General features: G+C 35.8%; 1 protein-coding gene across 1 annotated transcript in view; it reads left to right on the top strand.

Moving 5' to 3' along the window:
* MAP3K5 (mitogen-activated protein kinase kinase kinase 5) overlaps positions 1 to 27,297 on the top strand; it is a 170,207-nt gene that overhangs the window by 40,241 nt on the left and 102,669 nt on the right. The window contains exons 2-5 of the mRNA XM_090279899.1: positions 7,171 to 7,310; positions 21,954 to 21,977; positions 24,864 to 25,057; positions 25,855 to 26,023. Of these exons, the coding sequence (XP_090136025.1) occupies positions 7,171 to 7,310; positions 21,954 to 21,977; positions 24,864 to 25,057; positions 25,855 to 26,023 (527 nt within the window). The remainder of the gene's footprint in view (positions 1 to 7,170; positions 7,311 to 21,953; positions 21,978 to 24,863; positions 25,058 to 25,854; positions 26,024 to 27,297) is intronic.

Here is a 27,297-nt window from a genome sequence, read left to right as displayed (position 1 = left end):
CAGCTCCTAATCTGTTTTGTCTCTCATCCATCCACAGAAACGAGCTATATATTCGCAAAGCTGATTCTGCCGTATTCCTTTTAAAAACTCATGAACATGAATTGATTACCACTGATTATAGAATAGTATCAAAGTTTTATATGTTGGTTTTCTATGCTTTCAAATTTGGTTTCAACATTTCTATGAGTAATTATTTATATGAGACTTCATCAGATTGCATCGTTATATATAAGCATTATCTTCAATAAGAGTTTTATAATAAATTGCTCAAAGGACTTTCTATGAACATTTCTTGTAATGGCTCCATATAATCACCATATGTTGAGAGTTTACTGTACCTAGCACTCATGTAATCCTTAAAACAGCTTTGTACGGTTGTGGTAATTATTTGTGTTATTATCTTCAATTTACAATTGAAGAAATCAAGGCTCAGAGAATTAACAGTGTTGTCCAAGGTCATTCATCCAGAAACTTAATGAGTATGCACACACTAGAAGTCATGGAACAGTTTGCTGTTTGCACATTCATCACTTCTCTCAAGGCCACTGGACAGGGGGAGGTGTTTCTCCCAGCTTCTCACCTCTGTAGTGTGCTTTTCTGCAGCTGCAGCTGCTCCTGGCAGAGAGCTATGGTTCTAGGTCCTGCTGTTCTGGGATGGGCACCTCCTATGGATATGTGCTCTTTCCCCTCACATTATCTAAAGCTGGAGGAACATCATGACCTGAACTCTTTGCAGCTATTGCCTGGGCAAGGGGACTGTAGTTGTAACACCAATCTTGTTAGGTTCCACTCCATCCTTCCTCCCACATTCTCCCCACTTCTCTCCCATCTCTCTTTCTCTTTTATCTTTCTCCCCTCTAGGCTTCTCCCTTTTCTTCCACTCCCTCCTTTTGTGAGGCTCTCTTTTTAAAGGTCAATCTCTGGTGGTGAAATTTGTCCCTCTAATCACCTACCTCCCAGGCTTTATGTTTCAGGTTAGAAAAACCCACTGCAGTGTAATAATCATACAAGCAAACTAGGGCTGGGGTGGGGACATTATGTATATATTTGCTTTAGCAATGTAAGATGATTCATGTCTGAATCACTATGCATACATTTATTAGAATTTAGTGATAAGGAAATTATGGGCCAAAACATACTGTTGACACAAATATGTATCATTGTATATATAGTAGGGTTAACCAAATAATGTATGGGAAAATAAAGTGATGCTCCTGAAGCTAGTAATTTATAGATGTTCCTGAGTAGTAATTTATAGCAGGTATTGCCAAACTGACCAATTCAAGACAACAATGATGATAAATTATTATTCTATCCTTCCTGAAAATTTCAACAATTCTAGCTGTACAATAGGAGTTTTGCAGTTTCCCAACATTGTGTACCTACCAGACTTTAGAAAACTGACTCATTTTTCCTTTTAACTTTCATAACAGGTAGGAGATAACAGAAAACCTTTTATATAATAAGTGCCCAAGATATTTGTTGAATTAAATGGGATCTTCTTGAGGATTAATCCGTCATGACTGAATGGAGTAGTTCTGTGTGATAACTTGGGAAATTTCTATGGAATTTTGGAGAACCTTGTCGACGAACACAAGCTAAATCACTGCTGGGCTCTTGCTTTGTCATCAGTGATCTGATGCCCAAGAATAACATTTGAATCGATAAAAAAGAACTAAAGATTAATGTCTTCTCTCAGCTGTGCTTTTCACAAGCAGTAGCAGCTCATGTGAGATATTTAACTCACAGCTATGGTATTATGGAAGGAAAAATTAAATACCCAAAGAAACACAGATCATGAACCACTGTCATATGATGATCCAAAATGCAGTTAGACACAAGTTTTTTATTATTGCCTTAAAAATTTATTAAACTTTAATAACCCCCTGGTAAACCTCATCTATGCTTCATTTTACATTAACTCTATTGGAGAAACTTCACCTTAGGTAAAAATGTAAGAATTTTTTTGCCTTTGCTTGTACTTCTAAATGAGTCTTAAAATTTTAAATGTTATAGTTATACTCATATTATTACCACAAAACTCAATTAGACAAGTATTAAGTGTATTTATTCATGAAATGCACTACACGAGTATATGCTTTGGTCCCCAAATCTATTTTTTTGCCTCATTTGTGTTCTGATCTTTGGAAACTCTTTATCCTGTAAGTGTAGGATGTGGCTTAGTTAAGAATTAAGAGCATAGACTCTCCAGCCAGATTGCCTGAGTTCAGATCATGATGCCATCCCTTTCTAGCTGAGTTTGGGCAGATTACTTATACCTTCTTTGCCTCTGGGTTCTGAAATATTATTACCTACCACAAAGGGGTATTATAAAGATTCTGAATTAATATTTAAAATCCATATAACACCTGCCACACAGTAATATCTGAATATGTGTTTGTGATGTAAAATGGATAAACGACCTCATTTAAGTGGGTTTCAAGAATTGTGGTGTATTAGGTGTTTGTTTGATTTTTTTATAATTATATTTGGCATTTGTTAGCATGATGTAGGATCATTTTACAATGAAGATAATTTTTGCCTGTTTATTTTACTACTTTTGAGAAGATATCCACCAGTCAGAAAGTAGCCATAGTAAGATTTTTTTCTTTAGTTTGATAATCAAATATTACTGTTCTAAAAATGCTGTTACTGGAAGTTTTAGCCAGTATAACAAGGCAAAGCAAAACAGAAAAACAACAACAACAAAAAAAAATTTAAAAGACACATACATTGATGTACATGGGGGAGGAAGAAGTAAAATGATTTCTAGTTGTAGATGACGTGGTTGTCCTTGTAGAAAATCCCAAAGCATGTACAAGAAAGAAAAAAGAAAAAAATACTCCTGGAACTAATTGAGTTTAATAAAGTCTCATGATGCAAGGTTAATATATAAAAATGAGCTTTGTTTTCATATACTAGCAATGAACAACTGGGATTTGAAATTTTAAAAAGAGGAACATTTACAATAGCACCAAACAATGAAACAACTTAGGCACAATTAAAAAAGATATTTGCAGGAACTGGACACTAAAAAATTTAAAAATATTGATGAAAGAGAGGAAGCTGGATGCATGGAGAGATATGCTGTGTTCGTGAACTGAAAAACTCAATATTGTTAAGATGTCAGTGTTCCTCAAAATGACCTGTGGATTCAACATAATCTTAGTCAAAATCCCAGGAGGACATTTTTGTAGCTTTCAACTGACACCTCTTTCCCATCAACTGACTCTAAAATTATGTAAGAAAGCAAATATAACTAAAATATCTAAAACAATTTTTGAAAACAGAAGAATAGAGTTGGAGGACTCACAGTGCATGATTTTACTACCCACCATAAAGCTATAATAGTCAAAGCAGTTTAGTATTATCAAAGGTAGACACATAGATCAATGGAACAGAATAGAAAGTCCAAAAATAGACCCACACAAATGTCATCATTTCATGAAACAGAAACAATTCAATGGAGAAGGGAGAATGTTTACGACACATATGGACCTGGATCTGTACCTCACATCGTTTACAGAAATTAACTCAAAGTGGATCATAGTTTTATATCCCTCATATGAGTGAAATCATGGTTGTTAACTTTTTCTCTGACTTATTTCAGTTAAGTAACAGCAGATGATTTGACTTGGATGATAGGCACACACTGCAATGTGAAGATCATGTACCATAGAAATGTACACTTGAAACCAATGTCACCCAATAAATTTAATAAAAAAAAAAAAGAATCAGATATGTGCCACCCCAAAGGACCTATATGTAAAATGTAAAGCTATAAAACTTCTAGAAGAAAACATAGGAGAAAACTTTTGTGACCTTGGGTTAGGCAAAGATTTTTTTAGATACCGCAGCTAAAGTACAATCCATCAAAGAAAAAAAAATTGATAAAATGGACTTAATTAAAGTTAGAAACTTCTCCTCTTCTAAGGACACTGTCAACAGAGTGGAAATACAAGCCACAAACTGGGAAAAAGTATTTACTAATCACGTATCTGACAAAGGAAGAATATCCAGAAAATACAGAAAACACAGAGACCTCAGCAATAAGAAAACTAACTCAATAATAAATTTAAAAAAGGGACACAAGCTTTGGACACTTTACCATAGTAGATGGAAAAGTGAATTTTCCTCTATGGAAATATATTAGAACAAATTATACTCATCTAAATCTTAAATAGAAAAAAGTCAGTCCTTTTCTGAGTTTTCATACTGTATTGCATTATTTTAAAATTATGCCAGTAAGCATTTTCAGTGTTCTATATAGCACTTTAAATTACATCTGTTCTGCTTAGACATTCTGATCTAAATAGCTTTCAAAAGAACAGATCTGTTCCTGCTTAATGTTCAGATCTAATGACTATACCTTATTTTGCTTGCAGCATTTCTTTTAAATGTCGAGTTTATTTATTTTAAATGTCTATTTTCTCTCTTAATCTGAAAGCCTACTGCAGTTTTTAAATTTTATTTTAGCATCAAATTCCACAAGTCATTTTCCTGCAAGTAATCAGTCCCCCATACCCCGCCCCACCCCGTCACTACTTTAACTTAGCTCGTATTTTTCTTTGCATGTCTCATTTATTTTTCATCAGCTACTGTTTTACTTGGTGTCTTCCTACCCCATTCTACACTGTGTCTTGTTTTTTAAGCACTGTGACTGTGAGTGTCTGTCTTCCGTGGGAGGAGGAAGCAGTGTGGGTGCTAGAGGCAGATGGGGCATGTGGGAGGGTCTCAATGACTCATTTTTTTTAAGGTGTCGATTTTTTATGTAGACATGTTGGAGACCCCTAAAGAAAATTTTTTATTTGTATTAAAGAGCTCTCAAGCCATTTTTAACCTTGGAAAAATATCTTTTGAAGCTCTTTTGACCTGTGCTCAGCTTTCATAACCTTACTAAATCTTCTGTGTCTTTACCTTCTATTTTATTTGATATATTTCTCTTTCACAAGATGTGCATTCTAATATCATATTCATTAGATAAGGCTGACTCTGCACCAAAGAGCTTCTTAAGAGTCTATATTATTTATATGTGCTGCACTTTGTAAAACATTCAGTTGCCTAGCTTTTCAGTGTTCTTTTTAAAATATTTTGATGGGTTCCTAGATTATAAAAATAATCAATGCTCATTTAGAAACTATGAGAAATATAGAAGGCCTAAAGAAGAAAAATAATTCATAATCGCATTACACAGCTATTGTAGTTTACATTTTAGTGTATAACTATCCAGACATTCTGTATTCATGTACATATATACACACAGACCATATATATTATAATGTATACATTATGTTTTAATGTATATTCTACACATTATATATATATATTCCAATATTTTTACTTAATATAGCTTGAATTTACCCCCATTGCTAAGTATTCTTTTACAATATAATGTTTAATGATTATATAATATGCCATTCTTTTAATCTATTTAGCTCTCTAACCATTTTCTTTTTGTTAAGCGTTCTCCATTTCTATCATAAAAAATGTATGTCAATGAACATACTTACAAATAAATCCGCCACATTTATAGGAATTTTCTCAGGGTAAATTTTTAAGAATAGAGTTACTGGGTCCAAAAGCATACATAATCTTAAGGATTTAAGTCTCCTAGGAGGTTTACACTTCTCAGCATGTAACAAAGTGCCATTTCCTTACATCTTCGTTCGGCATTTTGAAATATCTTTGGCCACTTGTTTGTCAGAAATCTGGCACTTTATGGTTGGTGCAATGTGCAATTGTTTATTTATCATTTTAGTTATAATTTTGTGAATTTGCTGCCTATGTTTAGTGCCTGATTTTATGCTGTAATTTTTTATGGTGGTTTGTTTGTTTTAAATTGACCAATAAGAAATGGTTTATGACGATATTAACCTTTCATCTGTTATACATTGTACAGATTTTTAAACAAACTAACATCACCTGTTACGTTTGTTACAGGTATGTTAACATTTTGATTTTAATTGTGAGTGGGGTCTGTTTTACCATTATATTTTCAAAATGCTGAACATGATTATAAAGGAGGCTTTTGGTTTTCATAATGTTTGCATCTTGACACCTTATCAAATTATATTATTACTATAATAATTATTTAGTTGATTCAGTTGAGGTTTTTTGGTTGACAACCATAACATCTGCAAGTAATGATAATTGTGCATTTTATTTTATAGAATTATACCTCCTTACCTTGTGAGGATTTTCAGAAAGTCTTCTAGTAGTGGGAATAGTTGATAACCTTGTCTTTTTCCTGGTTTTCATGGGTATGCCTGTAAGCATAAAGTTGGCAATTCTTATGAAATATGTATTATTCTTCATGTTACAGAAGTGCCCTTATATTTTTAGTTTGCAATTATTTTTATGAGAAATAGATTTTGAATTTTAATTAAAACACTTGGGGCATCTGTGGAGATGCTGATGATTTTTTTCCATTAAGCCATCCTTGCATTCTCAAAGTAAATTATAAACAAATGATTTAGTATTCTTGTAGTATAATGCTTGTGCATTTTGTTCATTTTTCTTTCATATTTTGTTTATATATAAATAAATTTAAGACTAATCTGAACTTCATTTTTGTGACTTTATTGTCAGTTTTTGGTATCAGGTTTATACTACCTTGGTATTAGCCACTTCTGAACTTCGGAAGAATTTGTAGCTGGTTATAGTCTCCTTCTTAGTTATAATGTTTTATACCTTTGCTTTCAATTTTCCTTGATTTATGCTTGCTATGGACATGCTAGATATTAATTAATTAATTATAAAACACAGCTCTGGATTAATTCCAAATCTTAATTATTTTCTTCTTTAAATCTCATTTTATAGTTATTGCTCATTGCTGCTTCCCCATGCATCTGCGTCTGCAACTTTAGTTAACTTGTTTTAATGTTGAGATTTAATGTAGAACATTAACCCCACTTTCCACCATTACAGACCCTCTTTAGTTTCCAGTAATTATATGGCCTTCTTGTTTAAAAAAATATTTAAGTTTTGACTACTTTTTATAAAACCACTTCCAGGTAGAACTGCAAATTCAAAATGTAGTGGTAAATACAGAGGGAAAATCCCTATCACTTCTTCATTTCCTCTCTGAATACTAAGTTACTGAAACCAAAATATGCTTACTGGGCATGACTGAGGTGTCATCTTTTGGGGGACTTTGTTTTCTGTTTGCAGATATTGCTGTGGTGGAGATGAGTGATGCATTCCGGCAGCCATCCTTGTTTTACCACCTTGGAGTGAGAGAAAGTTTCAGCATGGCCAACAACATCATCCTCTACTGTGATACTAACTCAGACTCTCAGCAGTCCCTGAAGGTACCTTATTTGTTCACTAAATTGTTACTTTATGCACCAGAGTTTTAGGGGTACTGCTCTAGCATCCAAAAAAATTTACGTAGTTTATGTTTGTGAAAGGATGTTTTTGTCAGTTCGCTATTTGGGCAACTAGTTCAATTGTGAGGTTTATCTGGAATTCAGTGTAGAAGTTTGATGGTACATAGGTAGGAGGAAAAACTGAGCTCCTGTTAGAGTTACACCGGAGGAGACTGTGTTAATAGGAAGTCAGTACACACACAGGAGAAAGAAGAGATTGCACAAGGTATGGTCAAGCCTCATGCTTACCACCATTGGGGGTTTCGTTGGGTACACCTGTCTCCAGCTAGAAATTCTGTGCTTCCTACTCTAAGTAGAAATTTTCTGGGTATCGCCAGAAAATTGCCATCCTCTTTCACAGGGATATGATTTCAATTAAGATGAGAATGGGGGAATAAAAACTCACTGTATTTATCTACAAAATTCAGCATTTTCCATGTCCTTCTCTCCATTAGAAAAACTTAAATAATATGAGGGTACTTCCTCCATCCAGAAAATTGCTTACAACGCTTTTGCAAGGCCAAGTGATTTTACACTGTGTGATTCTTTGAAAAGTGTCTAACAGTTCAGAGAAACTCATGCAGAGCCTGATATTATTCATTTCCTTTGTGAAACTTCCAGCAAGTTTTATGTACTTTTTCTCATCTTTATCTTCCAGTTTTGAAATCAAAGCCAGCCTTGGGATGTGGCTTTAAAACCTGGAGCCATATTTCTGATGGCTTGGTAATTGTTATATGAAGATCTCTAACCTGAAATCCACATGAAAATTACTGATAGTATTTTGCTTTTATCTTTGTATCAAAAATTTGTATGGCTTTCTCTGAAAAATCTGCCATTTCTTTTATCAAATATGTTTACTGCATGCCAGGCATTGTGCTGGGCATTGATAGGCTATCCCTTTCCAGAATACTCTGGATAGTCTTATGAAATTTGCTCCTACTCTGTCTAATCTGCTTTTTACACGGAGCAATTCTTTAAGAACACCCAGGTTTACTTCTTTAATTAATGCATTACAAAGTTTTGTGATGGTGCATTCTGAACTAGACATTTTGATTTGCTACTGTTTACAACCTATATTAGTCGATGGGTTGAAATTATTTTAGTTATCCTTTTTATTCTAATACTTTACTTTTTGCATTAAGTTTACCTTAAGCAGGCAATTTGGGTTGGACATTTTTCACTCTACATTATTTTTATTCTTGCCCCATTGCTATCTGGTGATTTCATTTTATGACCGTTCTTTCCTAGAGAAATTTTCTTAATATGAATTTAAATTACACTTGAGAGAAAGAGATAAAGCTAGTTTTAGGGAAAACAATCCTATTCATAATTGCTTCAAAAAGAGTAAAATACCTAGGAATAAACTTAACCAAGGATGTAAAAGACATGTACACAGAAAATTATAAAATACTGAAGAAAGAAATTGAAGTAGATACAAATAAATGGAAGTACATATCATGTTCATGGATAGGAAGAATTAACATCACTAAAATGTCCATACTACCCAAACCAATCTATAGATTCAACACAATTCCTATCAAGATTCCAATGACATGTTTCACAGAATTAGAACAAATATTTCAAAAACTTACATGGAACCACAAAAGGCCCCGCATAGCAACAGGAATCCTGAGAAAGAAGAACAAAGATGGAGGAATCACGCTACCTAATATCACACTATATAACAAGGCCATAGTAATCAAAACAGTCTGGTACTGGCATAAAAACAGACACATAGATCAATAGAACAGAATAGAGAACCCAGAAATAAACCCACACCTTTATAGTCAATTAGTATTCCTTAGAGGAAGCAAGGACATACAATGAACTAAAGATAGTTTTTTCAATCAATGGTGTTGGGAAAATTGGACAGATATGTGCAGAAAAATTAAAATAGACCACATTCTTATGCCACACACAAGAATAAATTCAAAATGGACCAAAAACTTAAATGTTAGACCCAAAACCATAAAAATCCTAGAAGAAAACATAGGCCACAAAATCTCAGAAATTGCTCATAGAATTTTTTTATCAGTCATAGCTCTCCAGGCAAGGGAAACAAAAGAAAAAATAAACAAATGGGACTGCATTAAACTAAAAAGTTTTTGCACAGCAAAGGAAATCTTCAACAAAATAAAAAGACAACCCACAGAAAGGGAGAACATATTCACCAATACATCTGATACGGGGTTAATATCTAAAATTTATAAAGTACTTAGAAAACTTAACACCAAAAAAACCAAACAACCCAATTAAAAAATAGGCAATGAACCTGAATAGATACTTCTCCAAAGAGGACACACAGGTGGCCAATAGACGAATGAAAAGACATTTAACATCACTAATCCTCAGAGAGATACAAATTAAAACCACAGTGAGATACTATCTCACATCTGTCAAATGGCTATCATCAATAAGTCAACAAACACCAAGTGCTGGCAAGGATGTGGAGAAAGGGGAACCCTTTTGCACTGTTGGTGGGAGTGCAGAGTGGTGCAGCTACTGTGGAAAGCAGTAAGGAGATACTTCAAAAAATTAAAAATGGATCTGCCTTTTGACCCAGTGATCCCACTTCTGGGAATATATCTGAAGGAACCCCAAACTCTTAACTCGAAAGAACATAAGCAACCTTATATTCGTTGTAGTGTTATTTACAATCACCAAGATATGGAAGCAGCCTAAGTGTCCATCAATAGGTGAGTGGATAAAACAAATATGGGACATTTACATGATGGAATTCTATTGGCCATAAAAAAAGAAGAAAATTTTACTCTTTGCAACAGTATGGTTGGACCAGGAGAACATTATGCTAAGTGAAATAAGCCAGACAGAGAAAGACAAATGCCGTATAATTTCACTCATATGTAGAATCTAATGAACAAACTGAACAAGCAAAACAGATAGACTCATCGATGGAGAGCAGGATGACAGCTAGTGGGAGTGGGGGTTAAAGGGTGGAGGGACTGAGCAAAAAGGAAAAAGGACTCATGGACGTGGACAACAGTGTGGTGATTTCTGGAGAAAGGAGGGTATATGGAGACTAAGTGGTAATGGGGAAAAACACAGTAAAGATTAAACTTAAAAAAATAAAGTAAATTTTATCTTTTCAGTCTAAAAAAATAAAATAAAAAGCTAATCTTATCAGAAATTGGTATGGGACAACTAAACTGATTTATTACATTGCCTTCAGCCAGGCTTTGTATAGAAGTAGTATTGCTATTTGAATAAAATAGTTCTTTAAAAAGGCTAGTCTATCTAAAGTATACAGGTCTTGTTTACCTTGTAAATAATAGTGTTTGTTATTGAGCACTTACTATGGTCTAAGTAATGAGTACTTTACCTGTGTACATTTTCACATTAAATTTTTAAAACATCCCTGGGAAGTATATATTCTGTCAGCATTTTATAGAATTGCAAACTGAGGCTCAAACTTAACCAATTGCCCAAGATGATATAGGTAGTAAAATTTGGGACCAGGTCTGCCTGGCTCCAAGGCCCTTCCTTCTTAACCACTCAACTTTATTGCAGTTACTTATAGTTAGAAGGATAGCAGACGTTCCTGCTAAGTGTGTTTATTTCGAAAAGCCCATCAGCCTTTCCTCCTTAGTGTTCCCTGCATCAGCCATTTTTTCTTTCCTTTTTCTCCTTCCATTAGCTTAAGCTTTTTGCCATTTTCTTTTTTAGCTTGTTCCTAACCCAAGTGGGTGTCCAATTGCAGAGGGCAAAGGTCTTTGGGATAGAAAATATTTTTTTTTTTCAGTGTAACAATTTCCTCTGAGCCCTAGAAATTCCTTTAATCCTCTGCTACTGAGAAAAGTGTGTGTGTTTGTGTGTGTGTGTTTATAATTATTTCTGTTGCAGTTACTTATAGGTGTAACTGTTATCCCTGCCATCTACAAATAAAAAGAAAAACAGCTGTTAAATAAGGCTGAAGAAAAGATATTTATAAATAACATATTATGCATGGATTTGCCAAATAAAATAAAAAAAGAAACATCTCTGTTTTCTCAGGGCAAGGACAGAAGGAGACCGCCACTCTTGTCATGTACCTAGCTTCACTTGGGTTGATTCCTTTGACATCTAGAAAGGACAGCTGTACCACTTTTATTTTCAGCTAATGCTCTTTGTTGAAGAGAGCAGTTTCTCTTTGACCGCAAATTCTTGGGAAGAAATCATTGGGGAAAAAAATTTTTTTTTTAAGTTTAAGCTTCTGAAAAATAATTGATGGGAACCATAAATGTACTTAAAATTTATATTTGAGTTTATATGAAAAGATAATTTAGACTATAATCATATGTCATTAAACAACAGGAAATGTTCTGAGAAATGTGTTGTTAGGTGATTTCATTGTTGTATGAACATGTTACTGTACTGAAAACTGTAGGCAGTTGTAGAACAATGATAAGTATTTGTGTATCTAAACATAGAAACAGTGCAGTGAAAATATGACATAAAAGATAAAAAATGGTACACTTGTGTAGAGCACTTACCACTACTAGAACTTGCAGAACTGGAAGTTGCTCTGACTCAGTGAGTGAGTGATGAGTGAATGTGAAGGCCTAGGACATTCTGTAGATTTTATAAAAACTGTACACTTAGGCTACGCTGAATTTATTTTTAAAAATCTTTCTTCAATAATAAATTAATTTTAGCTTACTGTAAACATTTTTACTTTATGAACTTTAAATTTTTAAAACTTTTCAACTCTTGAAATAACACAACTTAAAACACATAGTGTACAGCTGTACAAAATATATTTTCTATATATTCTTATTTTATAAGCTCTTTTCTATTTAAAAATTTTTTTAACTTCTTAAACTTTGTTGGTTAAAAACTAAGACACAGGCACACACATAAGTCTAGAACTGCACAGGGTCAGGATTATCAACATCACTGTCTCCACCTCCGCGTCTTATCCCACTGGAAGGTCTTCAGGGGTAATAACAGGCATGTTGCTGTCATCTCCTACGATAACCATGCCTTCTTCTGGAACACCTGAAGGGCCTGCCTGAGGCTGTCTTGGAGGAAATTTTCCTTCATTTCCTTATAAGCAGAAAATGTGCCATGAACATTTCTCTCTGTGAATGAAAACTTTTCAGTGTTAAGAGTTTCTGTTTTCAAACTTTTAAGGATCCTGTTGAGGTCTGCATAAGCTTTTCTAAACTGTTCACTGAATTTCGTTGGGTATTCATCTTCATTTTTTTCCCTCCTTCAGTTTCCTTTTCTCCTGCCTCTCGTTCAGCAGTGCGTTCCTGATCCAGTTCCAGCAATTCATTAGTCAGTCCTTCAGGAGCCACCCCTCGGAGCTCCTCAGTGTCATCTTTGTCCACACCCAGGTTGCAGTTGTCTCCCTTCCAACCACAGCCTTTGTGTCACAACAGTATGACGGCTATGACATCACTAGGCGATGCGATTTTTCAGCCCCTTTATAATCTGTGGAGCCCCTGTCACATCTGCGATCCATGATCGACCGAAGCATTGTTCTGCAGTGCCTGGCTGTACCCAAATCCTGTACCTGCAATAGGATTGGTATCCATTTTAAGTCACAAGTACTATTTTATTGTAGTAAAAATAAAATATTTCCTTTTTAAAAAAAAAAGATTATAATTGCACTTCAAGAAAGGGAAGCTGATATTCCGGGTTTTCCTTAGTGTTATAGTAACACAGTTTTCACAATTTTCTTTAAATAAATATCATGAGACCTTTTTGTGTTCCTATAAATTGGACTGTGCCAAGGTTTACATTTCCTTAAACATTAGAAATTGCTGTAATAATTGTTTTCTGATTTGTTGCATGCATAATAGAAATTATCAGACCTTCACTTGGAAGTCTGGAGACTGTTGACCAGTGAGCTGTGGGGCAGATACATGAAATGCATCTGACATCTGAAAGGGCTTGGGAGAAATGAATAGTTGTATAGAATGAAGGAGTTATTTTAATGAACCATTTCTTCTATCATCAGAGATTCCTTTATAATAGCTCACAGTTCTAATCCTTGTGATTCTTCCCCGTTTTCTTTTGCTCCTTCTCTTCTAGGCCCCTCTCCATTCATTATAAACAATGCTACTTCTAAAAACAAAGCAAAACAAAACAAGGAAATAAATACCACCGCGCACTATCAAATAGTCAACAATTAAAAGCCCTTTTAATACAAATGCCAAGGTTGTGGAGAGTGGGGAATTCACACACTGTTGGTGAGAAGCTACCGTACATTGGTACCACCTCTTCAAGAGCAATTTGGCAATATCTAATAATATCAAATCAGCATATCACCAAGACTCAGCTATTTTGTCCCTAGGTGTGCACTGTAAAAAGGTCTTTGGCATGCATAAGGAGGTATAATCAAGAATGTTTGTGCTAACATGGTTTGTAATAACCCATCTCCCAAAGGATTTGGTAAATATCTATCAACAGGAGAATGAATAAATACCTTTGGGTATAGTCATTCAATGGAATATTATAGAGCACTTAAAATGAGTTATGTGTCACTATCAGTATATCTCAAAAACTGTGTTAAGGGAAAAAACAAATTATAGAAGCATGTGTACAGTATGATATGTTTATACAAAATGTAGTCACATGCATGACAATGCTTTTATACACATTGGCATTATAAAAGGGCACATACATAAAGCAACGAGTAAATGCATATCTAAGTGGAAAACAAATCGATGTTTCTCTCTTTTCCTTCCTCTCTCTAACATCAATTTTTAAAAATTTAAAAGAAGGAAGTGTGCATGGGAGTTCTGAACAACAAATTGAGGATAGTTCTCTCTTTAGGGCATATTTGTGGAATAGAATTGGGAGGGGAAGACAAGAGTCTTCAACTATATCTGTAATATTTCTAAGTTTAGGTGGTATATGATCCTACATGGGTGTATGGTAATTTTTATACTTCTGATATACTTGAAATAGCTCATAATTACTATTTTTTTTAAAAAAGAAAAAGGTTGCCCTTGTCTGTCATTTTCTGTATCCTTCAGGATTTACATATACTTTGGAGATTTGAATTCCAAAATATTTTTTAGTTTCTTTTCCCTAATATTCTAGCTGCAATTAGAAAGCCATGTATTTGGATCTTCTGCACTAAGATACTCTGTATTCCCATTTTATCCATTACAGAATAAATATTTTTCTAGAGATTGATGTGAATATCAGTTAGTGACACAGTTTGTGTTAAAACATAATAATTATGTGAGATTATTCTTGTTCAAGAAACTTAATTGTATTTTTCTCTTTAAGCATTGCTTGAAAACTTGCTTGACAGGTGGATTTTCCAGAAACCTATCAACACGCTTACTCCTTCACTATCTCACTGAATATGGTACATACATTTATGATGGCTGAAACTCTTACTCTTTCTCAGTGCATCTGTTTTTTGTTGTTGTTGTTGTTGTTGCTGTTTTTTGTTTTGATTGGGAGCCAACTAGCCTGAAATCTTTGGTGCACAAACCAAAATATGTGACACTATCACTAAATTAGCCATTTAAAAATCAATCTTTAACAGTATGGTGGTTTCTCAAAAAATAAAAAAGAGAATCACCGAACAATTCAGCAATTCCACTTCTGAATATATCCCCAAAAGAATTAAAAGCAGGATCTCAAAGAGATATTTTGTCCACCAGTGATCATGGCAGTATTATTCACAACAGCCAAAACAGTCTGACTGTCCCTCATGGGTGAATGGATAAACAAAAAAGGAAGGAAATTCTGACACATGCACAGCATGAATGAACCATAGGTGCTCGTTCAGACAGTTCCATGGTACACAGACCCATGCCTTATCTTTTATCTGTAGGTACAGAGCGACTCACTCTCCTTGGACAGTGAGTCTGTTTTTCTGGTACTCGTTCATATCCACTTCAAGTACATGGTTGTAATGTCCTGTTGTAAATTTTGGTGATTGTACTAGTTTCTAGTAAATTGGTGAGGACATCACGGTAACTTTTGTAATTAATACTTTAAACTTAAATTGAATCGTTACCTGTGTTTGGTGAATCTACTCAGATTCCAGAGTGTTCTTAAACCCATAAAAACTTTTTTGATCTTACACCACTACCTTTTTTCTTTAAAGGTTTCCCTTTTTTACCAAGGTAAATAACTAAGATGAATTTAGTTTTAGATTGAATTGTATATGAAATTAAAATTTTACATTTTTTCAAAGGTCTCTTTTAACAATGAATTTTTACTGTATTCTCTTTAGTACTTGAAAATTACACCTAATCTGGTGAGTGGTACAAACTATATGGCAAATGTTAGGAGAGAAAGTACTTTGAAACTATGATCCTATAAAGTAGTCTAACAATTTGTGGACCAGAAACACTGGCCTTGCCCCTTTTAACGTTGCTGCCCATGGCCATTCCCGCAAGTATCTTGCTCACCTGTGACCCACCATTGATTTGGAAACCGTGGCACTCTATACCCTATTCGCCCTGTTCAATGTAGCCATCGCATACACTTCCTCTTATTATTTCATGGAAATTTTTTTCCTTTCTGTTGAGAGAAGAAACAGTCTCGTTCTTTTATTATTTTAGAAATGATTCAGCTTTTACCTGAGCTATTTGACATTCCATGTGAAATTGAGGAAAGAGGTAATTTTGGAGAGGAGCTGATAGGTCATACGTGTGAACACTGCTGTATCAGGATTTTCTCTGAGCATCTTGAATTGACAAGCTAGATGATTTATTTAGAGGAGTTGATTTCCCAGCTTAGAATCTATCCCTGAGGTTTTCTAAAGGGCTTGAGACTTTGAGACTGGAGAACCCAGTTTTCTTTCATGCCAATGAACAACCCTACATCTTCTAAGACATTATTACTGGATAAGATATCTCCTTGTTTTCCTAATTCCTCTTTTACCTCCAACCCCATCCCCAGTTCACCATTTGTAACATCTTATTACCATTTGTCAAAGGGAGCGGGAACTTGATGCTACACTATAAACGGAAGATGTCATCATATTACTGGGTTAGCACCAGGTATTTTTTCATGTGGAGAGACTTTCAGCGCAGGCCCATGAGTTCGAACACCTGAAAAAGCAAGGAGGAATATCTCTGCACACAGAAAATTGAGCTCAAAAGCCTCCTGACTCCCACCCACCTGGGGCAAGATTTGCTCAATTCGATTCCCTTTCATTCATTTTAAATATATGACTCTTTCTGTGGAAGGTGATCTTGGTGGCACTCAACCCATCATCCTATTTGGGTCCTTTTAGAATGCACAATTGAAATTATTACTAAAATTTATGTGTAAAATGTAATTTACTACCCAGAAGTTCATTATACCTATAACTTCAACAGCACAGTTAAAAAAAACAAAAACTTGTACTTGAATAATGTGGTTTAATTAAGCATTGCTGAAAGAAACAGCTGGTGTCAAAGAATAGGAAGTTAATTACATTTATAGCAACACATTATAAGGAAAAGTTTGTATTGAGGAGCTATTTCAAATACTGTGTATAAAATGTCACTCATCAACATCCCAGCCTACTTTAAAGACATGTATCTACTTACAGTAGAGTCCTCCCACCAAGATATTTAAACATGAAACAAAATTAAGAGGAAAGAATAAGCAAGTCTGGAATTTCTTTAGGATTACTTCTCAGCATTGGTGTAATTTAACTTGACTTTTGGAACAGGTTGTTTTAATTGACAGTTGTTCATATCAAGAGAAGGATGTATTGTCACCCCTGATCACAAAACAACACAGATACAAAATATCTCTAGATCTGGAAATACAGGAACTGGGTTGCAGTTATTTGCTTTGATAATATTAATACTCATGTTGTATATGGTTTTAAAATGCTTGAAGTACTTTAAAAACTTATTTCATTTGGTCTTTAAAACAACCCAGTGAGACAGACAAGTTAGGTACTTACTATATAGATTGGACAGATAGAAGATATTTTGTTTACAGATGAGTAATAAACCAAGTGACAGAGTGACTTAGAGGCACACACAGCTAATAAGTGTCAGAGCAGGGCAAGCCCCATGTGCTTGGATATGTCATCAGGTACATTTTCATTTAAGTCTGTCTATAAAATTCAAATGTCCCATAAAAACAGGATCTTCTAGGTTTTTTGTAAGATTGAGTTGTATTTTTAACCTTGAACTTTTCTTTGGCATAACGTGTAAGCACATACGTAGTTTCCTAACGTAACAGGTGGGCTAGTTCTGTGACACCTGGGTGGGAGTCTTCTTCCTAAGCCTGCTCGGCTATATTTTAGCTGGTGGGGAATAGTAAAGGTGAGTCCCACCTTCTCCGTGAAGCTGAGGGTGTTCACACAGCCCATCTATTTCCCTGTCCAAATTTGAAGCATTGAAATTATGTAAGAGGATGGAGCTGGAGAGTATAAGAAATCTCTCCTTTTTCCCCAACTTGAGTGGAAAACTTGCCAGGCTCCACTGGGACGGAAAGAGGGATCAGAAGGGAAGATGCAAAAGGTCACTGGCTGGGGAGCTGTGTCCTTTTCCTGGCCAAGAACTCCCAGTTCCTTCCTTTTCTTTCCGGAACTGAGGTCCTGGTTGCTCATGCTGCTTCTCCCGCCCTGAGAGGATTTGACTTTGCAACCCCACACCAGCTGTTCCCACTTCCTTCCCTTGGCTGTAATTACCCAAATTTTAGGCATGAACACTTTCCAGTTTTGGAGATACTCCATTTACTTGTCCTTAAAATGACCCTTTTAAAGTTATATTGTCTCAAATAGCTATCAATAGTTGTCTTCGTCTTCTCTTGGAATGAGACCTAGACTAGACTGTCTCTTTGTTTTCCTTCTCTATTTAGTTAACAAAGGGTACTGGAAAATGGAAAAAACATTTTTTGATTATTTCTGGTACAGCCAAGGAGTACACTGACCGGAAGCCCCCTAAAGATGTCAGAGAATTATGAAGTTGTAGGGGGGTAATGGCAGCTCCAGAAATGTTCACTGATAAGGAACTGAAGTTCATGTTTATTTTATATTTATATTTCTAGGCACCTAGATGAGACGCTTCCATGAAGTGATGTGAAATATATCAGTTGTTTCTCAAATTTATTCCCCTTCTTCCTTTTACTTCCTTTAAGGGGTTTAGTACAAACTAAACATTCACTATTCCGTCTCAATGAGTAGGTACCTTTTGAGGTCTTGTTTGCTATTTGTTTTCTCCTTTTGAGTTGTTCCCTCATTTGAGGTTATATCATAAACTGTGTAACTTCTCTCTCCTTCAAGAGAACAGTTCGTATCTAATTAGCTCCTGTAAAACATAAACAATAGTTAATAAGAATTCAGTAGATTCTTATAAGAATGGTTTTAATACAGTTTTCATGATTGTTATAATGCAGACATGACCTAAAATGAAGGCAGAGAAGTCATGTAAGAGCGTTGTTACTCTGATGAGCAGTTCTTCAGGAAGACATACCACACTGGCTCTAAGCCACAAGAAGCTGTGGTTATTATATTCTGCAGCGCCAAGCAGAGTCTTCGGCTCCCTCAACTCTAGCCACCGCTCCCCTCACTGCCACTTCCATTCCTATGCCTGGTGCACCAAAAAAGAGATGGTGGTAGAGTGGCACCTGTGTAGGTCGTGGAGCACTTCTTCTTCCAGTGCCACGAGGGTAGTGCTGATTGTGATGGGCCTTTAGCCAAAAGCAAATGATAGAACACAGTTGGAGGAGACCAATGATTACTCAACTCAACTCTTAGTGTGTTACATTACAGAGAGGTGAAATGACACCTGGCTAGTCACAAGAAGAGCCAGAACTTAGACACATCTTACACATGCATTAACTTATTTATTGTGCTTTTATTGAGTACCTACTCTGTGCCATTCAATTTGCTGGGCCATCAGTAGAGTATAAATATGAACAAAACATGGTCCTGGCGTGCAAGGTGGCTCATGCTGTAGGATGGGAAAATCACATGAAGACCCATTTGCAGTTAGTACATGCAATGCTGTCATAGAGGTGTGCACGGGGGTAGAGACAGCAAAAAGAAGGGACATAATCTACTTCTGTTGAGAAGTAGATGTCATTGAAGATAGTCAATGCCCGCTTCACAGAGAGCAGGTTTCTGACGCTGTGCGCAGAGGATGCCGTGTGGCATAGGATGAAGAGGGGGGCTTTTTCTTGTTACTTGGAGGTCAGGAAGGATCTTCCTATTGAGAACAGTGTCTGAAAGGGTGTGGTTTCCCATCTAGAGAGATGCATCATAAACAAATCTGGAAAATTCTCCATACTGTGTTTCTGGCTTTGTTCATTATCCAACATTTTTCTACTTGTTTTACAATAATCGTTTTTCATAAACCTATGTGTATGTGTGTGCATGTATGTATGGGTGCGTGTGCGTCTGGTGCCCCACGCAATAGCTACTTGTGAAACCCCTGTGGGAAAAGCCTCTTCCAACTTCCCCCACAGCATCACTCATCAGTCTCTCAATGTCCCTCCCCTGGGCACCACCACTGCCCAAGCCCTGGACTTTTGCAACAGCTACCTAAATGCATTTCCCCTCCAATACTAAATAAAACCACCTAATCACTATTTTTAAAACTTTAACAAGGTTTACCTTTTACTTATTTGTCTTTCTTGGGTAATACATTCACCTGATACAAAAAAAAGTTAAAAATGAAAAAAAAAATGTGTATTATAATGGAAAGTCACTCTTCTTCCTTGTCTCCCTGCCAGCCAGCTCCCCCATCCATTGGAAACCTCTGTTATTAGAGTCTTAGATATCCTTCCAGAAGGACTTTATGAATGCACAAATTTGAATTTCCTTTTTCTCTCTTTCAGACTTAAATAGAAGCATAGAGTAAAAACCAATCTGTACGTAGCTTTTTCTTCAGTTAGCAGTTTATCTTGGAGATTGTCCTATATCACTATATAAAGAACTTCCTCATTTGTTCAGCTGCATTGAATTTCATTGTACAGGGAGGTACCATAGTTCATTCAACCAGTTTCTAGCTGATGGACCTTTGTGTTGTTCCCAGCCTTTGCTATTACAAGCAGTGTTCCCTGTGTGTTGAAACTCCATTATGTGTATCACTCAGCTTAAAAAACACTTGACTGTCCAATGTCCACAGAACAGAGTACTATACGAGTATTTTGGCATTCAAAGCCCTCTTCAATGAGGCCCAAACTAACTTTCTAATAATATTACCTGTACTTGCCAAAATGAACTTTCTGCTTTAGTCCAATGATTACATTCAAGATCTTTTTCAAATACTCCTTTAATTCTCTTTTCTATAGTCAGTGATAATATTTGTTGATCTAAATAGGCCTTTGCTGTTCTTAGTCCTCTACCTTGGATCCTCACCTCCCGGCTTTGCCTTTGGTAGTTTTGTCTTTTCTCATTGGCTTATCTTGAGTTCCACCCTCTCTGCTGGTCTTCACAGATTTCCTCAGTCTGTACTAACATTTTTGTCTTAGAAACCCCAGCCCTTGCTGTATATGCTCTTTTGACTTAGTATGTCCGTGCACACATGCATGTGCATCCAGGCTCATGATTATTTCTTTCTAAATGTGTATGTGTCCTTTTTTTATCATCAAGGTTGTGAGGTATTGAAAATATTTTAGTATGATATGTGTGTGTGCGTGTGTGTGTGTGTGTGTGTGTGTATTTATGGCACAATTCCTTTATAGTGTTTTGTTTACTTCTCTGTTATCCTTAAACATTCAAAATCATACATTCTGCTCTAAGCCCAGGCCCTTGTTGGTTCCCATTTGCCCCCACGTTGATCCTGGGATGAAAAATGATGGTCGGTCCCCTGAGTTTTGCATCACTCTTCTCTTACCTGCCAGAGCTGGCTCCTCTTCTTAGCCAGATGGACACACCTTCGCACTCTTGAGGCTCCACAAATGCCTAACATTTTGTTTCCATGACAACATACATGCCATCTTTTCCACTAGAGTGTTCTATTTCTTTTTTTTGAATCATGATTCCCCAATCTCAGTGAAGCCTTTATAACGTAGGCTTTTCTAGATTCCCAGCCCAGTGTTTCCAGTCACTTTACTGTCTAAAAATAATGATGGTAGCTGGCTTCGTGAAGAGCTTTCTATACACCAGGCACGTTATTTGCGTGATTTCACTCCTCAGACCTAGAAGATAGGGTTATTGCTGGTGATGTGTTTATCACATTCTACTAACTGAATAACACATGAGTTATATTTCTGACCTTTTATTGACAGGTGGCCTTATTATCTTGGTGTGGACTTGCCCATCCTGATAAGTAGCCAATACCCTATATTTCCAGCTGCCCAAGAGGCAGCAAGCTGCTTGGTCTCCCAGGGCATGAGTGAGGCTTTATTTAGAGAAAACAAACTCATTTTTTATTTTCCAAAATAAATGACTGTTAACAATAATTCTGTGTGTACATATTCTGCTGAAATGACATAGATAATTCAGTTTTTGTACTTTACATGTTCATGCTGCTTTTTGTGCTCGCCTGAGTCCTGTCAGATCGTAGACTTCTCAGATGCAGAAACTTATTCTGCACTCCTTGAAATTTCTAATTGCTAATGAAATTGTTAATATAGATTTTCCCACAAACTATAGTTCAGTTAATTAATTGAATTAATTAGTTTTGTATTGACTTCTGCTTTACTTTTTTCTTTTTTCAGGAAATTATTTGCCAGAAGAATACTGTGAGTATTTTACTTAACCTTTCCAGAAACATTTTTTTCTTTTCCATCAGCTAATCTCTGGTATTTTTTTCATCCTCGCAAAATTTTCATTTCTATCTCTGTTTTTTCCTCTTTAGAGTTTCTAACATATCAGTATAAATATGATTATTTTATCTAAATATTCCTTTATAGTAAAATTTTATTTTTAATAATGGGAAGTGACACTGATAACTTTTAGAAAAATACATGATTATGTTTTGGAAAAAATTTCCCAAAAGCATATCCAATTTTGTGGAATTATGAATGGCACTAAAGCAGCATATATACAAACATAGATACACATGTATATGTGTGTAGGTATGTATATTTACACATATATAGATATTTATACATATATGCTATATACATACAAGTTATAGATACACATACACACATGCACATTTATAGATACATGTATATATACATATTTCTATCTAATTTGTCTATCTACCAATCTCTACAGAAATTGATTTAAGTTCCCATGTCTTCTGTTTTTGAAACCAGACTATAAAATTCCTGCTCTCCACACAGAATTAAACAAAGATTAAAAAGTGATAAAAATAGATTTAAAATTTTTTTAATTGCCTGAAGGAAAATAATACACAGGTGAATCAACTTGTTTTGCCAACCAATGGCTATACTTTTCATTTTGGAAAGTAAACCAGTATTTGAAAACTTTAAAAAATGTATCTCTGCAACTTAGAGAAACAATATACTACAAAGATCTGCACGAGTCAGTTTAAAATGATAACATTAAAAACACATTTGATAGCTTTTCTTTTGATCAGAAATTTAAAAACTTATGGTTAAGATTTCTCCAAATCAGAGACTCGCAGGATAAATTATGTTGCCATTATAAACTCATCCTATACCTTTCAGCAGGAAATGAGAAATTAGCACTTCACGCATCAATTCAGTGTAACAGATTTCATTAAGCAAATATTGATTGCATGTACCATGTGCCAAACTTTGGGCTGGTACCACAGGCATTCACTAAGGAGGTTGAAAGTGACAACAGCCACATTTCATGACTGTTCCATGAGACAGCAAATGAGAAGTGCCAGAGTCTAGTTGGGGGAAGAGGCCAGAAAAGAAATAAGCACACAAACCAATTAGAAAATCAATATAAGGTAACATGCTGAAGAGCGGGTGGCCATTACTTCAAGTGGTCATGGAAGGTCTTTCAGAGGAGGTAGCAAATGCTACCTGAGACTTGAATGGTAGGAAAGAACTAATCATGCCCGTGATGGTTTGGATGTGTGGATAAGCAGGTTTATAAGATGACCAAATATTGCATGCTATGACCAAGCTGCCATTGGCTTGAGTAAGCTGCTATTTCAGGTGCTAGGTGTCCTTATCAGAAGTTGGGTAATGTGCCTTGACTGGTGTGGCTCAATGGGTGGGGTTTACTCCCGCACACTGAAAGATTGCTGGTTCGATTCCTGGTCATGGTACATGCCTGGGTTGAAGGCCAGGTACCCGGCTGGGGGTGTACAAGAGGCAACCAGTGGATGTTTCTCTCCCTCTCTTTCAGGTCGCTGCATTTAAGGCTGGGGAGTCACCTTTGACTCCTTCCTCTCTCTCTATCTGTAACCAGTTGGCAGGTTACAATGAGTGCATGTGTCCACTGGGGCTGCTGCTGGTCCGGTTATTCTTTGCAGCTTCGTGCCTAATTACCTCAAATCTTGTTTCTTTCCCTGTCAGTCCTTTCTGTTTTCTGCCCAGACTGTCAGAACACACAGCCTTGATGATGTTTTCTTTCCTGCTCTGAATCCTCCATGATTCCCTCTGCCCAGCACGTGTAGTTTAAACTCCTTGGCTTTGTATCCCCTTCCCTTGCCTGAGCCCTAAGCTCTGGTCAGACTTGCTTGTTATCACTCAGGGGTGTCCAGGGCAATTTTGCCTTTTGTTTGTGCCAGGATACCCTCACTTGGCATCATTAGTAACCCGCAGAAGGTCGTGATGAGTGAGCGGAGAGCAGCAGGGGCCAGGGTTGGAGGGAGGCAGAATCTGGATAGTCAGGCCCTTGTAGTACAGTGATATGTTTTATCTTCATCTCAGGAGCAAGGGAAGGGGCTCCCAGCAGCTGAGGGAATGATCTGACACAGGGTAGAAGAGCCCTTTGACAGCTGGGTAGAGAATAAATTGGAGGGCAAGAGTGGAAGCAGGGAGATGAAGTAGAAGCCAATGACAGTGGTTCAGGCCAGGTGTGTTGGGGTGCGGTCTGTAGTGCTGGTGAGAGAAGATGGAGGGGAATGGGCAAGTATGAGATAGATTTGGGAGGTAGAACAGACAGGACTGTGATAGGATATGGGAGGGAAAGGAAATGGAAACATCAAGGATAACTTCTGGGTCTCTAGTTTTAGCACCTAGGAGACAAAGGGAGCCATGACTGAGACAGAGCCACCTGGGTGTTGGGCCGCTTTGTTCTAGCACCGGTCACAGCACAGCCTGTCACGTGGGCAGCCCTTAAATTTTAGCTCTTATTATTTATATATATTTATGTTGTGTCTCGCTGATAAAATTTTTAAGTTCCCTGAAGGCTGTGTTTTAAACTACTCTTTTTTTCCTACAATGTATATCATATGTCTTAGCCATGTGAGATGGTGAATAAATATTTTAAATTGATTGATTGAAACTTTGCCATAGTGTTTTTTGTATCTTCTGTAAGTCCTAATTATTTGAAGTAAGCAATTAAAGAAATTGGCAGACATTTCCATTTTCGTAAGTCATAAATAAGAAATGAGGTTTTTTTATTTCCTTTCATATTCAGGATTACTATTTAAAATGCTCACTTAAGTACGACTTGGGGTTGCGTACGTGGAAGGTACAGGCTAACTGACCACCTCCTGGTGCTCCTCTCCACAGATGTGCACTGGGAACTACACGTTTGTCCCTTATGTGATAACGCCACATAACAAGGTCTACTGCTGTGACTGCAGCTTCATGAAGGGGCTGTCAGAGCTCATGCAGTCGAACTTCGAGCTGCTTCTTGGACCCATCTGCTTACCTCTTGTGGATCGTTTCATTCAGCTTCTGAAGGTGGCACAAACAAGTTCTAGGTCAGTTTAATAAATGAAGTGTTACTCTACTTTATTTATTTGTGCGTCTGATGAGGCGTTTCTTAGATATGGTACACAGCAGCCAAGAACCAGAAAAAGATGTCTAATACCCTTGAAGTAGACAAAATAGATACCCCATAGTCCACGTGTTGCATTTTATTCACTTATTCAGAGACTAACTTGAAATAAAAAAATAAAAAAAGATCGCTGACTGTGTTGTAGTGATGGTAGAGCTAAAAATAAATTCAAAGTACAGAAACATTATCCAAGTAAATGTCCCAGGACTTTTAGTGTAAGAGCAAGAACTCTACAGAAATTGCTGAGAGCATTAGTATATTTTATTCAACTATAATATCATACAGTTGATTGTTTATTTTTATTATATTTAAAAGCTGTCATTTATGTTGTTAAATAATGAAGCTGAGTCAGAAAGTAAGGATGATATTATGTTCAAATCATAGGCTCACCTAATTTATTTAGAACAATTTGTACTCAAAACTATAAAATTAAAAATAATATTTAGACATTTTAAATGGTACATTAAAGATTCTTGGGAAATTCATTAACATAGAATACCTACCTTTCTTCCTGAAGCAAAGGAGAGTGTTAATAGAAATACAGGACTTCCAAATTTCTTAATAATGCTAGTTATGTGAGGTATTCTTTCGCAATTTGCTAACACATATTCTTTCTAGGGTGTGCTAATGAATTGAAAGCTACCAGTGCTGCAAATGTCATTATTAGTTTTCATTGAAATTCTTCTAGTATTAACTCTTTGAAATGTGTTTTCCCACCAGCCGGTATTTCCAGGAATCTATACTCAATGATATCAGGAAGGCTCGTAATTTATACACTGGTAAAGAACTGGCGGCTGAATTGGCAAGAATTCTGCAGCGTGTAGATAATATTGAAGTCTTGACAGCAGATATTGTCATAAATCTGTTACTTTCCTACAGAGATATCCAGGTGAGAAGATGCTTAAAATATTTTTCATACAGTATATTGGAGGTATATAAGAATATTAACATCAAATTTCAGTTAACTAATAAGTCACTCATGTTAGTAAATGTAATTGTTTTTATTGACTCTTGCATGCTTTCTATCCTGATAGTTTATGATAAATGAAATAGACTCGTATGAGTAATAGTCAGTGTTTGTGAAAGACTTGTATGCTAAAGCTCCTTTTCCTCCAAAAGAACAAAAAGAAAATTCTGCAAGCATGGCTAACCCAGGTACAGTCTGTTCTATTCCATTAGATTCAGGTACACTTATCAATCAATAAGTTAAAACTTTGTTTTGGCAAATAGCCAAAAAAATTTTAGAACTTTGTCAATATATCTCCATTGAAATTGTGTTGCTTAAAATTAATACTGCAATATTTAACTAGCCAGAAGCAATAAGTATGCAATTAATTATAAAACTAACTTAGAAATCTTGTTACTTTTTCAATTAAAGTTGACATACGGTATTGGTTTCAGCTATACAACATTGTGATTTGACATTTATATAAATTACAAAGTGATCTCCCCACAGTTATTACAATATTGTTCACTGTGTTCCCTATGCTGTACTTTACATCCCTGTAAAAATAACTTTTAAAATATATAATGTAAAACACACGCCATATTTTTTTTATTGACATGTCTTAATATTGTAAAAATACGGTAAGTTAAAGGAAACCCTCTCAGAGTTGGGAATTTGCTATTAGATTTTTATAGTACAATTTAAGCGGCTTCTGGTTTCTTATTTCCAGACTTTCAAGCCTGAGTAAAGCTTCATGTGAACAACAGATTTACACATGTGGAGAGGTGTGGCACTTAGGATCCTGTGACTAGTGTAGCTTATTCGTTGAAACAAAATTGTTTTGTTGCTTAAAACAGAAGTTCAACCAATTGTTCCATGTTCTTGTAAATCATTTCCCTGAATGTAATTGATAGGACACTGCAAAGCAGGAATCTGGGGCTCTATAAAGAAGTATCACACCCTTATTAAGAAAATGTAGCATTGTCATGCTAGATGGTTGATCGGTTTTCTGGTGACATATGGTGACTCTATACTTCTAATGTTTTATCTATAAAATAAAAACCCTATTTTAAGATAACACAGTTTCTTAAACTGGGTTCTAGTTCTTTCAATGTATTCTTTGGATTTTAGTTCTTTTTTTAATGCTCTACTCATATTCAGATATCTGGTTGTCAAAAGCATTTCATTGTCAGAACTTTCTCCTAATGGTTTAATAC

Source organism: Furipterus horrens, unplaced genomic scaffold (genome assembly GCF_987537825.1).
Source record: "Furipterus horrens unplaced genomic scaffold, mFurHor1.1.pri manual_scaffold_6, whole genome shotgun sequence".
Lineage (NCBI taxonomy): Eukaryota > Metazoa > Chordata > Mammalia > Chiroptera > Furipteridae > Furipterus > Furipterus horrens.
This window is presented reverse-complemented; position numbering and strand designations above follow the sequence as displayed.